The sequence below is a fragment of the Myotis nattereri genome (genome assembly GCF_964212035.1).
Source record: "Myotis nattereri genome assembly, chromosome: 6".
Classification (NCBI taxonomy): domain Eukaryota; kingdom Metazoa; phylum Chordata; class Mammalia; order Chiroptera; family Vespertilionidae; genus Myotis; species Myotis nattereri.
In genome coordinates this window covers 53,766,452-53,780,535 of record NC_138081.1, presented here as the reverse complement: position 1 = coordinate 53,780,535, position 14,084 = coordinate 53,766,452, and the positions used below count along the sequence as shown (strand labels likewise).

The following is a 14,084-nucleotide window of genomic DNA, read 5'->3' as shown; positions in this document are numbered from 1 at the left end:
ACAGTTTCCATACCAGTGTTTCCATAGGCTGGATTAGCCTCATTCTTGCACTTGCCTGGTTCCCAATCCAGGAGCCACAGGCACCCGCTTCGGACTCACTGGAACAACAGCGCTTTTCACAAATTCCACCGGGAAGATAGCCGCCGTCCCAGGCGTGGATCACCTCGGCGCGGGATCGCGTTTGTGGCAGTGTGAGGCTCCGCCTTCCGGACCAACGCACCAATTAAAACGAAAGTGGGGGGTGGGGGGCGGAAACGAGAAAGAGAAGGCGAAAAGCCGCACCTAATGCTAGGCTGGAAGACTCTCGCGAGAACTCGCAAGTGCCGGCGGTTCCCGCGGAGACCTCGCGAGCGGACCTCGGGGGCGGGCTCAGCCGTGGCCCCGCCCTCCCGAGCGCGCGCGCGGCGTGGCGGGAATTTCACCTGTTTGGGATTTGGGCCGCATGGAATCTGGGGCTGTGCTTGGGACCGCCGGGGCGGATCTCGGGGAGTGGAAGTGTGAGTAGGTACGACGAGCACCGGAGATGGGGTGTCCCGGTGCGCAGGACTGTGGCTCCTCTCGCCAGGCTCCTCCGTGTCGATTCGGGGGAAGACTTGCTCCGCGGCCGGGAGGAGGCGGGTTGGCACGGGGCCCTCCGGATCCCCACGCGAATCTGCAGAGGAGCTTCCCCACGACCCTGCGGGGCCCCTGGCGCTGGGTGGTTTAATGACGTGGCGAAGGTGCGGGTCCCGGCGGGCTCGGGAGGTGGAGCTGCATCTGCCCCGCCAGTAAGTCTCTGCTCTGCACCCTGTCCCGGGCTGCGGCGGGGTCAGGCCGGCAGGGTTTTCAGTTCCTATACAGCCGGTCGTGGGTGCATTCCTCGAACTTCCCGACAGCCTTGGTCTTGGGGAGGCGGTGGGGAGAGTTGTTGGGAACCGGTCTTCTCGGTTTTCTTTGTGCCGGGGAGCGTTTGGGGGACTTCCTGACGTCACCCGCCCCACCTCCAGGAATCTCCTCGCAACCTCTTTGGAGCCCTCGATGATCATTACAATGAACCTCCCATGTTTCAGGACATGAAGTAAGCAATGGATAACTGTTCTGCCACGTCGACCTACCTGACCGACAGCTTGGAACTAGAGCTGGGAACCGAATGGTGCAAACCCCCTTGCTTTTCTTGCGCTTTTGACAACAGAGGAGGAGGGAAACATTTTTCTGGAGAGTCCTACCTTGCCAGTGGAGCCCTTAAGCGGTAGGTAACAAATCGGAGGCGGTTTCACCCTCATCAGCTTTTTCATTAGTTTGTTAGGAATGTTTTAATTAAGATTTCAGGCAGCTAAACTTTTATGTTCAAACCATCTTTTTGTAAAATGGGCTTGGTATATCAGACAGGTGCAAGCTATTAGTTCTGCTGTTGGCTTTCTGGTTCAGCGAATACCTGAACGATTTTGGATATGAAGGAGAACTTTCTTGCTACCTTTCTCTTCACAGCTGCCTCCGTTGGGCATAGGAATGAAGCTGGGTTTTAATTTTCCTTTTATTTAAAATGAATCCTGAACTTCCTGGGCTTTTTGAAATGATGTTTCCTCCTAAAACATGGAATAATATTTTGGAGCTTCTTAATAATTCTAAGGAAGACATGCACATCTTTTGTTGCCCCAGTTCCTTCTAAGTCTGTGTATTGTTACATATAGAAGTCTTATTTAAAAAACATTATTTTCTAATAAATGCACCACATTGTGTAAGTTCACAGGAATGTTATTTCTGAAAGTTCTTGCCTTGGGCAGTTAGTTATACATATTGTCGTAAAACTGCTGTTGTTGAAATATTTTGGGAATGCCTTCTGAGGCAATTTCAGTCAGAAAGGAAGTAATTTTTGTGGTTTTATAGTTGCACTTTGAGACCTAAAAAGAGATTACCCAGTTTTATTATGCTGTTCTCCAGACAGGGCTCAGAATATCTTTTAGCTGTTTTAAAAGTTAAATGTCCCCTCAAAGGATGAATTCTACATCTGAAGGCCACTATTCAACACAGACCAGAGTATGTTCCTTAGACTTCTTTTTGTGTTTTACACATAAGTTACATTGCTCTTTAGTTATACATTTTTATTAGTATAAAGGACTGGATTTTTAATACAGTTCTAGCTTTCGTGTGCCTTTACTAGTATGTATGGTACCAAGGCATATCCTGACTTTATAATATCACTGGCATGTCATGTATAATAAGGGTTCCTAGAATGTCAAAAAAGACATGCTATAGTATGGGACTTAGTATACTTTTCATGAGATTTAATCATAGTTTTCATTTCAGATTAATTTTGAATCTTGATCCTTTACCAACTAATTTTGAAGAGGATACAGTGGAAATATTTGGCATTCAGTGGGTTACTGAAACAGCATTAGTGAATTCATCTAGAGTGCTATTTCATTTATTCAGGTATGTTTTTTTGAAAATATTTCCTTAGAGTAGAGATGCTGTTGTTCACTTTTGTAAGTTACATTGCTGTGTGGTTTCTAATACTGATGTTAACAAAAGCACCAGTAGAGTTTTGCTTGTTGTTCACTTGAGTATCTTGTTAATAACAAAATTAACAGTAATGTTTTATGGAGTAATGGTTTTAATGAATTGTTTTTTAGTGAAACTATTCTTTTCCAGAATCTTTAGTTGACATCTTGTGTTCAAGACAAATATTTAAGGCTCTAAACCATATTACAGTTTTGGAAGAAAACCAAAGTAGTTTTGTTGCTTAATAGCCATAGTCTTCAATGATTTTGAGAGAATGAACTTAGACTTTCCAAATATGTTTCAGACTGTGTAATAGAAATGTGATTTGGACATTAAAAATTTTTAATGTAAGTTTTCAAACATACACAAAGTGTAGAGAATAGTATAATGAACCTCCACCTACACTCCCTCAGTTACAATAAACATCAAGGTTTCTTCACATTTCCTTCAACTGTCCCTTCCCCTCATTTTTTTTGCTGAAGTATTTTTAAGTAAATTCTAGGCATCATGTTATTAAATATTTCAGGATGAATTTCTTAAAAATATCTTTTTTCAAACATTAACACTTTCATTATCACAATGAACACAGTTGAAATAATGTTTCATTTAAAACCTAGTCCATACTCAGATTTTAGATAATGTTGAAATAGAATCAGTTATTGAGGGCAAATTAAATGGATCATATATGTTACATTTAAATGAAAATGGAAAGGTGCAGGAATTTCTCCTCCTACCCTCATCCCATAGACCTTGGGAAGAGACATCACTGTATGTGTGCCATGCTGTGTGTTTTATTGGGAGACCAGGCTGCGTGAGTGATTCTCTAATTTTTGAACATTACTGAATAAGTTGAGTCATTATCTAGGATACAAATCTTTAAGGAGTTGAAAGGGAACTAGGAAGATGGCAAGGGAAGATTACTCTCAGGAATTAACGTGGAACATTATAAATATAACTTTTCCTGATAACTCTAGTGTACCTATTCCTTTTTGAACTCCTTGTGTGATACAGTTTAGCATTTTATATAAATGTTAACCTAGGATATTTTATATAAGTATCTTAAACTTCTTGACGATTTAAACAGTATCTCATTGATAGTGACATCATGACATTTGACATAATTTCTGAGATATATGCAGCTTTTATTATGTTATTTTTATATTTTCTCAAAGTCTTTGCTACCTGAAGCTGATCCTCTAATAAACATTCATGGAGTATTGGGAACATTATCCATATAATTATTACATGCTTTAAAGTAATGTAAAATTAATTCTCACTTTACATTTTTTAAATTAGGCAACAACTCTATAACTTGGAAACCTTATTACCGGCCAGCTGTGATTTTGGTAAGTTGTGTGTTTAAAGGCTAATTACAGTGAATTGCACGTGGGTTTTATTATGCATAATTGGGATATCATAGTAACATGGAGGAATTGTTAGGTCAGAAGTTCAGGATACAGTGTATGACACTTTTTCTGAACACTAAATACAATTTTGTTGTAGCTGAGATATACAGTATTTTTTTCAAATCTGTAGGTAAAATTGATTTAAGGCTAAATATCTCAGAAATGAATTAGTAACAAGCTTTGGAGGTGGGGAGCGGGATAGGAACTCTTATATAAGAGTAATAGTACCAGACCTAACGCTCTCTTCTTGCTCTTTTCTGCTTTCTGTTTTTTGTTTGTCTGTTTTTGACATTTAATGGATTATTGATGGGGGGGAAGGGGCAGAGGAGGCGATGGATATAGTTAAGGTAATGAAAGGAATTGAAGGACAGTCTTTTAGTGCAAACCAGCTGCTGCTCTTTTCTGGCAGTTTGGTGCAGTTTGTATTTAGAATCATGGCTCTGTAGTCAGCCTGAGTTCCACCCCAGGCTAATTGTGGGTCTCAAACCAGGTAAGACTTCTCACCTCATTGAGTTCTTGTGAGAATTAAATGACATAATGCAGGTTAAGTGCTAAGCTTAATATCTTATTAGTGATGTTTAGCAACTAAAGATTACCTGGAACATACTTTTGATCAAAGAAAGGTTTAGTGGCTTACTAATGCAAAATACTAAAACAGAACATCCCCCTCTTCAGCTAACATGATTATTGCTTCTTAACTAAGTAGAACCCTCCCTAGGCTCTCTGTATAAAAATTAACATAATCATCAAATTGCCCCTGCTTCTTAGCAGCATCCAATCCAGACCAAAGTCCTTAAACTCTCCAAACTCAGCTGGCACAAGCCCAAACCCTATTACAATCCCCTCCCCACTCCCTCTTACTGAGAGGTCCCAGCTGTTCATGATGTAGATTTAACCTTTGCAGCTGTATCAGGGCTCTGTTACTAAACTCATGAAGCCAGCTTTGGCCTTCAGTCCTCCCCAGAAAGCCCTAGGTAGGGACACTTAACTGAAGTGTATATGTTCTTTTCACTGTGCTACCCAGATGAGATAGCTTTCCATTTGAGGCAGAATAACAAAATAATGTATGTTTTACAGATCCCTGTTCTTAAATGTATCTGTTGGTGTTATTCCTTTTTCAGATCATGTTTTGTTTTGTTTTTTGTCTACAGACATTGTATTTGGATTTTTTTATTTTCTATTGCTATCCATATTTTTTTTAATCTATCTTGAACATAAAGAGTATACATATAGCTGTTCTTCTTAACTTTGCTGACTGCATATTCTTTCATCATTGTCATTTCTGGGCCTGATTGTATTGATTGATTTTTCTCTTATTTCTGTGTTACAGTGTTCTGGTTCTTTGAAAATCTAGCAATATTTTATTGTGTGATGGACATTGTAGATTTGACATTGCTGCTTTCTGGATTTTCTTGTATTTCTCTGACTAGTATTAAACTGTATTCTGGCTTGCTGTTAACTACTTATAATCCATTGGACCTTTTAAATCTTGGTTTAAATTTTGTTAGGACTCATAAAAAGTAGCCTGTAGTCTAATGTTAAGTTAGCTCTAATAAGGCTTCTGAGGATTCTTTTTAGTGTATTATGATTTTTTTTTTCTGGTGGGCATTTGAACTGTTCCCTGGCATGTGTAAGCTTTGCAGGAAATTGTTTTCTGATGCTTTCACCTGGTCTTGGGTTATTTTTTCTCATGCTTGAACAGAGATTCAATGGGGCCCTCTGTACATTTCCAGAGCTTGCTTTTTTGTTTTTTAAATGTAGCTTTTTTCTTCTTTGGTACTTTTTGCCTATAAATTTAAACCTTTTGTTTCCTCAGCTCAGTGATTTGGGGTTCTCTCTCCCTGTGCTGCAGCCTGGAAATTGTATTTCGGTGGGAAGCTGGAACAGTCTTAGGACTTACCTTCTCTCTAGGATAGCAGTCCTGCGTTGCCTTGTTTCTGGTGCCTGAAAACTTTTTTTTTTTTTTATGTTGATTGTTTTTTTAGTAAAAGATGGGATATGGGTAAATCTGATTTCTTTTATTCTACCTTGGCTGTATGCAAGAGTTCACAGCAATTGTTTTTAACAGAGTACTGCCTTTATGAACAGAATTGTGAAACTGAGGGATGATGTGACTTTCGTAGGTGAAATATAATTAAGCTATGAAAATGCCCTGTACTGTTTAACATGGAGATATTTGCATAACATATCATGTTGGTTTTGACAAAGTGAAGGTCATGTTTACTCATTTAAGTTCAGATTTAGAAATAAGTTTTGCTTTATGTGTGATAAGGTTGAGAATTTGTTGTCTTAATTCTCATCATGTTATTTTTTTTTCTGCTTTTGTTTAGTGATTGTCTCTTACTCATTTTTCTTATAGTGATTGTCAGTGTTTTGCACATAGTAATGTTCCAGGTAATTTTTGCTGATATAGATGTTGAAGTGTGGGGAAGATGGCATGGGTTGAAGTTGGGAGAAAGACAGACAATATGAATACATCATTTGGGGCTTTATAAATCACTACAAGGAGTCTTTATTTCATTCTAAATATAGTAGGTAGCCTTTCATGGGGTTTGATTTATGAGGAACAGGAATTGACATATATTTAAAGCATATTTTGTGCTTAGAGTGTAGAGGAACAAAGGAGAATATGGGAAGACCTATTAGAAGACCTGTTGGAATAATTTAAGAGATTCTAGAGAGACGGATAGTTTGAAGGTATATTTTGGTCATAAACTTAGTAGGACTCTGGTGGATTAAATTTAAGTTTTAAGGAAATGAAAGAAGCAAGAATGAAATATAGGCAACTGTTGGCACCAGTTGTAATGAGTGGCAAAAACATCGGCATGAACAGATTTTGGAAGAAATCATGGATGTATTATTTGCAGTGTCTGAGCAATCTAAATACAAGATGTTAGGCAATCTGACATGCAAGGTCTGGAGTGCAGAATAGAGGTTTGGGTTATAGGTAAACCTTTTCAAGTTGTTATCATTTTGAAATAAAGGAACTGATCATACATACAGGAAAAGAGAGAAGAGGCCTCAGGACCGAGTCCTGAGGAGCCCCCATACTAGTGGTAGGATAGAGGAGGAGGAGCCAGTAAAGGGGAGGCAAGAGAAAGAACACATGAGGAAGAAAGAAGACTGGCACTGTATGGTGCCAGTGAAGCCAGGTGTAGTCAGTGCTACTGAGGTGGCCTTAATAATGGATTTTCGGGGGGGGGGGGGGGGGGGTAAGAATTACATAGAAATCAGTGGACAAAATTAAAAGAATTGCTGCTTGTATGTTACTGCTCACTGATTAATCATTTAAGCTATGATTAACCTCTTTCTATTTTGGTTTCAGGGAAGATATCAACCCTACACTGCAAAGCAGACAATATTAGGCAGCAGTGCGTAACATTTCTTCATTATGTTAAAGTTTTCATCGTCAGGTAGGACGTCAGTTGAGTCTTTTGACTACTGCATGAATTTCTGAGTACATGTTCATTCAGACTATGATGGTTTATTGTATCTAATTGTTTTTTAGGTTCCTGACAGTACAGAATACTGAGAATCATGGTCCTGTTCATCCCTATGAGGTTTTGGAGGCTCAGCTTCCCTCACTGTTGGTTGATGAGCTTCATGGATTACTCTTGTACATTGGACACCTATCTGAACTTCCCAGTATTAATCCAGGAGCATTTATAAGTAAAAATCAGATTCAGGTTTGCCTTATTTAATTTTTAAATTATCAGTTTTTCTTCTTACAAGGAATATTTATTCAAGAATGAAGGAAATTAGTCAAGAGTGCAGCTCTGGACCAGATGGCTTGAGTTGAAATTCTGGTTCCTCCTTTTATTAACTATGTGCCTTTGGGCAAGTAATATCTCTTGTCTCATTCTCCCCATCTGTATAATTGGTATAGCTTCCTAGAGTTACTGGGAGAATTAAATAAATTAAAATGAATAAAGCATTTAAAACATAGTATACACTAAACCTGAAAACTTCTCTATTCCAATTTATAACAGTACAAATGTTTAAAAGTTTCAAATCAAATAACCTTTATTTTCTAAAATATGTGTCATCTTTCCTTGCTTTTTTTTTTTAAAGATTTTAAAATTGATTTTTAGAGAGAGAGGAAGGGAGAGGGAGAAAGAAACATCAATGTGAGAGTGAAGCATTGATCCGCTGCTTCCTACATACCCCCTACTCGGGCATCAAGCCCACAACCCTGGCATGTGTCCTGACCAGGAATCCTACCAGCAACTTTTCAGTGCACAGGACAATGCCCAACTAACTGAACCACACTGGCCAGGGCTCCTTACTTTTTTATGATAATAAAATTCAAGAAGATTACCTTATAAAAGTTAAACTTTCAGAACCACATCATTTTGTCTAATCTGACCTTTGAGATTTTCAGAATATGATTAAGATGGTTTTGACTGCCCTGGCCAAGTGCCTCCATTGGTTGGTGTGAGTCCCATACACCAAGAGGTTGTGGGTTCAATTTCTGATCAGGGCACATACCCAAGTTGCAGGTTTGATCCCCGGTCAGGAGGCAACCGATTGATGTTTCTCACTCTCTTCCTTTCTCTCTAGAATCATTAAAAACATATCCTTGAGTGAGGTTTAAAAAAAGGTTGCTTTAACTAATACCCCCTTTCCCCCTACCTTTTATTATTCCATCTGAAGTTATTTTATTTTTTTAAATTTGTATTGTAGCATAACCCAGCTTCCGGATATAATTAACAAATTCTCCATACGATAATGTGAGTTTAAGTGGATGACAAATTATACTTCCCCATTGATTCCCTGAACTTTTAACCTCTTCCATTCTTTTGACCTCACCAATTTGAACATTTAGTTTTTAGGAACATATATTTGTCAAAATGTAAAATACAATTAAGTGTTCATATATTTCTGTGAAATTTTTTTTTTAAATATATTTTATTGATTTTTTACAGAGAGGAAGGGAGAGAGATAGAGAGTTAGAAACATCGATGAGAGAGAAACATCGATCAGCTGCCTCCTGCACATCTCCTACTGGGGATATGCGCGCAACCCAGGTACATGCCCTTGACCGGAATCGAACCTGGGACCTTTCAGTCCGCAGGCCGACGCTCTATCCACTGAGCCAAACCGGTTTCGGCATATTTCTGTGAAATTTAACAGTAACAAACAAATATTGACTCTTTATAAGGGATCAATATATCTAACAATAAAAGTAAATAGGGTTTCAATTGAATTCGCAGGTTTATATGTATAATCCATAGAAAGCAAATAGGTAATTGCTTTTAATTATATCATTTACTAAAGACTCATAGGTAGATCTTGGGGGAAGGATAGTTTTCCTCCATTTTAGTCTTTATAAATTCAAATCATTTTTATTTTCTGGACATCCATTAAGTGGTTAAGAAAATAATTTATCTAGGAGCAGAAGTAAAGATTGTGTGCTCTGGTCCTCAAACTAGGTTTTGCCCTTCATAGGCTTTTCAACTTAGCAAACTTGAAAAGATAGGTTATTTGAAGATTACAAGACTGAATTTTTAAAAGCAGGGGAATGTAGTCTTCAATACATAAAAAATAAATCATGCACTAAAATTCTCTTCTAAAACAACAGCAAAAATATCTTACAAAATAAAAAGCATCTTTCAAGATTTTATGTATTTCTTCTGTTTTACCAATCTTATATATGACAAGTATTGATTTAATTGGTATTTTCTGTTGAGTATGTTTTATTTAGTTTTTTGGGGGAACTTTTTAGAAATATTATTTGGGTATTACGTATTACAGATATTTTCTTTTATCTTTTTCAGCAATTAAGCTGACTTACTAGGTTAGATTGAAGTTTTTTATATAGTTATATTTTTTCTTTTATATCTGCTGATGTTAAAAATATACTTGTTTTTACATTTATCTATTTGATTTATCTTTTTAAAAAATAATTCTGTGACGTGGGAAATCTAACTTTAGTTTCTTACAAATGAGTAAATTCTGTCTTATTAAATGACCCATGCTTTTCCCAAAGATTTGGATACCACATTTATCCATTTCTCTTCCCTATGTTTGCTATTTTTTAAAAAAATATATTTTTTTGATTTTTTCACAGAAAGGAAGGGAGAGGGACAGAGAGTTAGAAACATCGATGAGAGAGAAACATCGATGAGCTGCCTCCTGCACACCTCCTACTGGGGATGTGCCCGCAACCAAGGTACATGCCTTTGACCGGAATCGAACCTGGGACTTTTCACTCCGCAGGCCGGCACTTTATCCACTGAGCCAAACCGGTTAGGGCTGTTTGCTATTTTTTATTATCTATTTTTGAGCCAGTATTATTTTTTAACGTAGTGTTTTATTTTATTTGCATATTTGATGCAAATATTCATGATGGCGAGTTCCTTCTGCATCATTCTAGTTGTTTTACTAGAACATGTATCATAGTTTTTATTTATATATATATATTTAAAATATATTTTTATTGATGTCAGAGAGAAAAGGAGAGATAGAAACATCAATGATGAGAGAGAATCATTGATCAGCTGCCTCCTGCACTCCTCACACTAAGGATCGAACCCACAACCCAGGCATGTGCCCTGATAGGGAATAATTGAACTGTGTCCTCTTGCTTCATAGATCAACACTCAACTACCGAGCCATGCCAGCCAGGCCTCACTGTATTTATTTTTATAGTGATGCTAAGTGCTGACTGGGAGAAGGTTATAGATAGCTAAGAGCACTGGCTTTTTAGTCATAATTAGATTTGAATGCTAATGTGAAAATTGAGAGATAATTTCTTTACCTCTTTTAACTTAAAAGGCATGACAGTAATGTCTGCATGATAGTTTAAAGTTCTCTTAACATTCTTTATAGGAGTTCCTGAGTATGTATTACATTTTTTAAGGTAATATATTTTTATTGATTTTAGAGAGGAAGGGAGAGGGTGAGAGAAATAGAAACATCAGTGATGAGAGAGAATCATTGATCAGCTGCCTCCTGCATGCCTCCTACTGGGGATCGAGCCCACAACCTGGGCATGTACCCTGACCGGGAATCCAACCATGACCTCCTGGTTCATAGGTCTACACTCAACCACTGGGCCACACCAGCCGGGCTAAAAACATACTTGCTAACTAAAGTCTAAAACAAATTCATGTAAATAATTTTTAAAATTATTTTACTGCCTTGCAGCTGTAGTAGAATCAGAAGTTGGTTGGAAGGGTCCTTTACAAATCTATTCAGCAGCCCCAAGGTGGGTCTGTCTTAAATTAGATGAAAATATATCCTATCCTACTTTCAAAATCTCTAGTGAAAGAATCTTCTGATGAACGAGATAAAGGTTTTCCTTAAGCTTAGTGGTAGATTAATTGATTCTTTGTCATGGTGCTGATAGAGGGTTGTTGTCATATGCTATCACGCACCTTGTAATGTATTATGAATTCTCAGTCACAGTTGATAATGTCATTCACAGCTTTTCCCACCATCCTGGCATTTATTACATCTCCACTTGGATATCCATTGGCTGGTGCTAGAAATTCTTCAGATGCTTGGTGTAAAATTGAGTAAGTTGATAGATATTTGATTTATGTCCTTTTTCTAATCTAAATTTTAATTGTTTTTTTTAATTACACAAGTAATAAGTGTTTTCTGATTTTTAAAAATCAAATAGTAACGTAAGTAAAAAGTAAAAATCGCATCCTTTTTTCCAGAGATAACTACTGGAAACACCTTGGTCTGTTTATCTTTCCATACTTTCTATTAGCATACATATATGGAAACTCATTGGTAGGATTTTTGTTTTGCTTTCTAACCACAAATGCTGCTGTCATTGTTCTGTGTAGTTTTTTTTTTTAGAGATTTGTTCATGTTCATGCATATGGTTTTACTTTATTCATTTAAGGGCTTATGTAAAGGGTCTATCATAATTTATTTAGCCAAGTTTATTTTTTAAGTATTTCAATTATTTCCCTTTTTTTGATATTATAAATATTACACTGACCATCCTTGTGTATATATACATTGTTTAATATGTATACAAGTTATGTTTGGAATAGATTCTTAGAATTGGGGTGGCATATTGCAGTTTTAATATTGTATATGCTCTGTTGCTGTAGAGTAAATTTCCCCAATTTGTATACACTGTGAGCATTCCTTGCCTCGTACTATTTCCAGTAATGGATATTATCAGTTATTTTTCTTTTTTGTAAATGAATATGTGAAAAAATGATACTGAATCTCTATTGTTGCAATTTCTTGATTACCATTGAAGTTGAACATCTTCACATAATTTTATTGTCTCTATATTTTCTTTATTATTTAATATTCATAATCTTTTGCAAATTTTTCCTTTGTTTAAAATTAGTAGAAGTTTATAATAGATGGTAATCTTTTATTTCATATGTTGCCTGTTTATGTCTTGGTCTTGCTCTTTGGCATGTTTAGGTTCTATTTTTAAGTTTAGCAATATTCTGGAAATATTTAGTTGTAAAGTAAATTAATTATTTAGGTTATAAAGACATCCATTACCTCAATTTCTGCTTTTTAATTAATAAATACAAAAATACATATATGTTTGTGTCTGTGTATACTTACATATATACACACAAAAATATGCAACGATGTACACAAATAATTTTTTCTCTCAGGTGAACACTGTATTTTAAATATTTTCTTGGAGCAAACTGGTGGACTTACTCTGCTATAGGTACAAATTTTGGTATCTTTTGTTAGCTTTACTTCATGCAATTGCATATGGCTACTTTATCATTGTTTGTTTTTTTTGTATTTATTTCTTATTTATTTTTATTGCTTACAGTATTACAAAGAGTATTACATATGTGTCCCTTTTTTTCCCCCGCCCTTGACAATCCCCTGGCCTCCCCTACCCCCCAGTGTCTTATGCATGCATACAAGTCCTTTGGTTGATCTCTTACCCCCCTCCCTCCTGCTCCCCACCCCTCCCTGGCCTTCCCGCTGCAGTTTAACAATCTGTTTGAGGCTGCTCTGCCTCTGTATCTATTATTGTTCAAAAGTTTATAATGGTCTCTATTATCCATGAATGAGTGAGATCATGTGATATTTTTCCTTCATTGACTGGCTTATTTCACTTAGCATAATGCTCTCCAGTTCCATCCATGCCGTTGCAAATGGTAAGAGTTTCTTCTTTTTTACAGCAGCATAGTATTCCATCATGTAGATGTACCACAGTTTTCTAATCCATTCATCTACTGATGGGCACTTAGGCTGTTTCCAGATCTTAGCTATGGTGAATTGTGCTGCTATGCACATAGGGGTGCATATATCCTTTCTGATTGGTGTTTCTGGTTTCTTGAGATATATTCCTAGAAGTGGGATCACAGGGTCAAATGGGAGTTCCATGTGTAGTTTTTTGAGGAAACTCCATACTGTCTTCCATAGTGGCTGCATCAGTCTGCATTCCCACCAGCAGTGCGCGAGTGTTCCTTTTTCTCCACATCCTCTCCAGCACTTGTCGTTTGTTGATTTGTTGATGATAGCCAGTCTGACAGGTGTGAGATGGTACCTCATTGTTGTTTTGATTTGCATCTCTCGGATGATTAGTGACTTTGAGCATGTTTTCATATGTCTCTTGGCTTTCTGAATGTCCTCTTTTGAAAGGTGTCTATTTAAGTCCTTTGCCCATTTTTTGATTGGATTGTTTATCTTCCTTTTGTTAAGTTGTATGAGTTCCCTATAAATTTTGGAGATTAGGCCCTTATCAGATATGACATTGGCAAATATGTTTTCCCACACAGTGGGTTTTCTCGTTGTTTTGTTGATGGTTTCTTTTGCTGTGCAGAAGCTTTTTATTTTGATGTAGTCCCATTTGTTCATTTTCTCTTTAGTTTCAAGTGCCCTAGGAGCTGTCATCAGTGAAGAAATTGCTTCGGCATATGTCTGAGATTTTGTTGCCTTTGGATTCTTCTAGAATTTTTATGGTTTCCTGTCGTACATTTAAGTCCTTTATCCATTTTGAGTTTATTTTTGTGTATGGTGTAAGTTGGTGGTCTAGTTTCATTTTCTTGCATATATCTGTCCAATTTTCCCAACACCATTTATTGAAGAGACTATCTTGGCTCCATTGTATGTTCTTGCCTCCTTTGTCAAATATTAATTGAGCATATTGGTTCGGGCCGATTTCTGGGCTCTCTATTCTATTCCATTGATCTATATGCCTGTTCTTGTGCCAGTACCAGGCAGTTTTGAGAACAGTGGCTTTGT

General features: G+C 37.3%; 1 protein-coding gene across 1 annotated transcript in view; it reads left to right on the top strand.

Annotated features, from left to right (window-relative positions):
- Positions 1 to 1,064: 1,064 nt before the first annotated feature.
- The window catches only part of MMS22L (MMS22 like, DNA repair protein), a gene marked incomplete at its 5' end in the record, with an annotated part of 109,769 nt that continues 96,749 nt past the window's right edge, over positions 1,065 to 14,084 (top strand). The window contains 8 exon segments of the mRNA XM_081093832.1: positions 1,065 to 1,228; positions 2,287 to 2,412; positions 3,778 to 3,827; positions 7,213 to 7,300; positions 7,396 to 7,573; positions 11,317 to 11,407; positions 11,555 to 11,594; positions 11,596 to 11,630. Coding sequence (XP_080949958.1) covers positions 1,065 to 1,228; positions 2,287 to 2,412; positions 3,778 to 3,827; positions 7,213 to 7,300; positions 7,396 to 7,573; positions 11,317 to 11,407; positions 11,555 to 11,594; positions 11,596 to 11,630 — 772 coding nt within the window.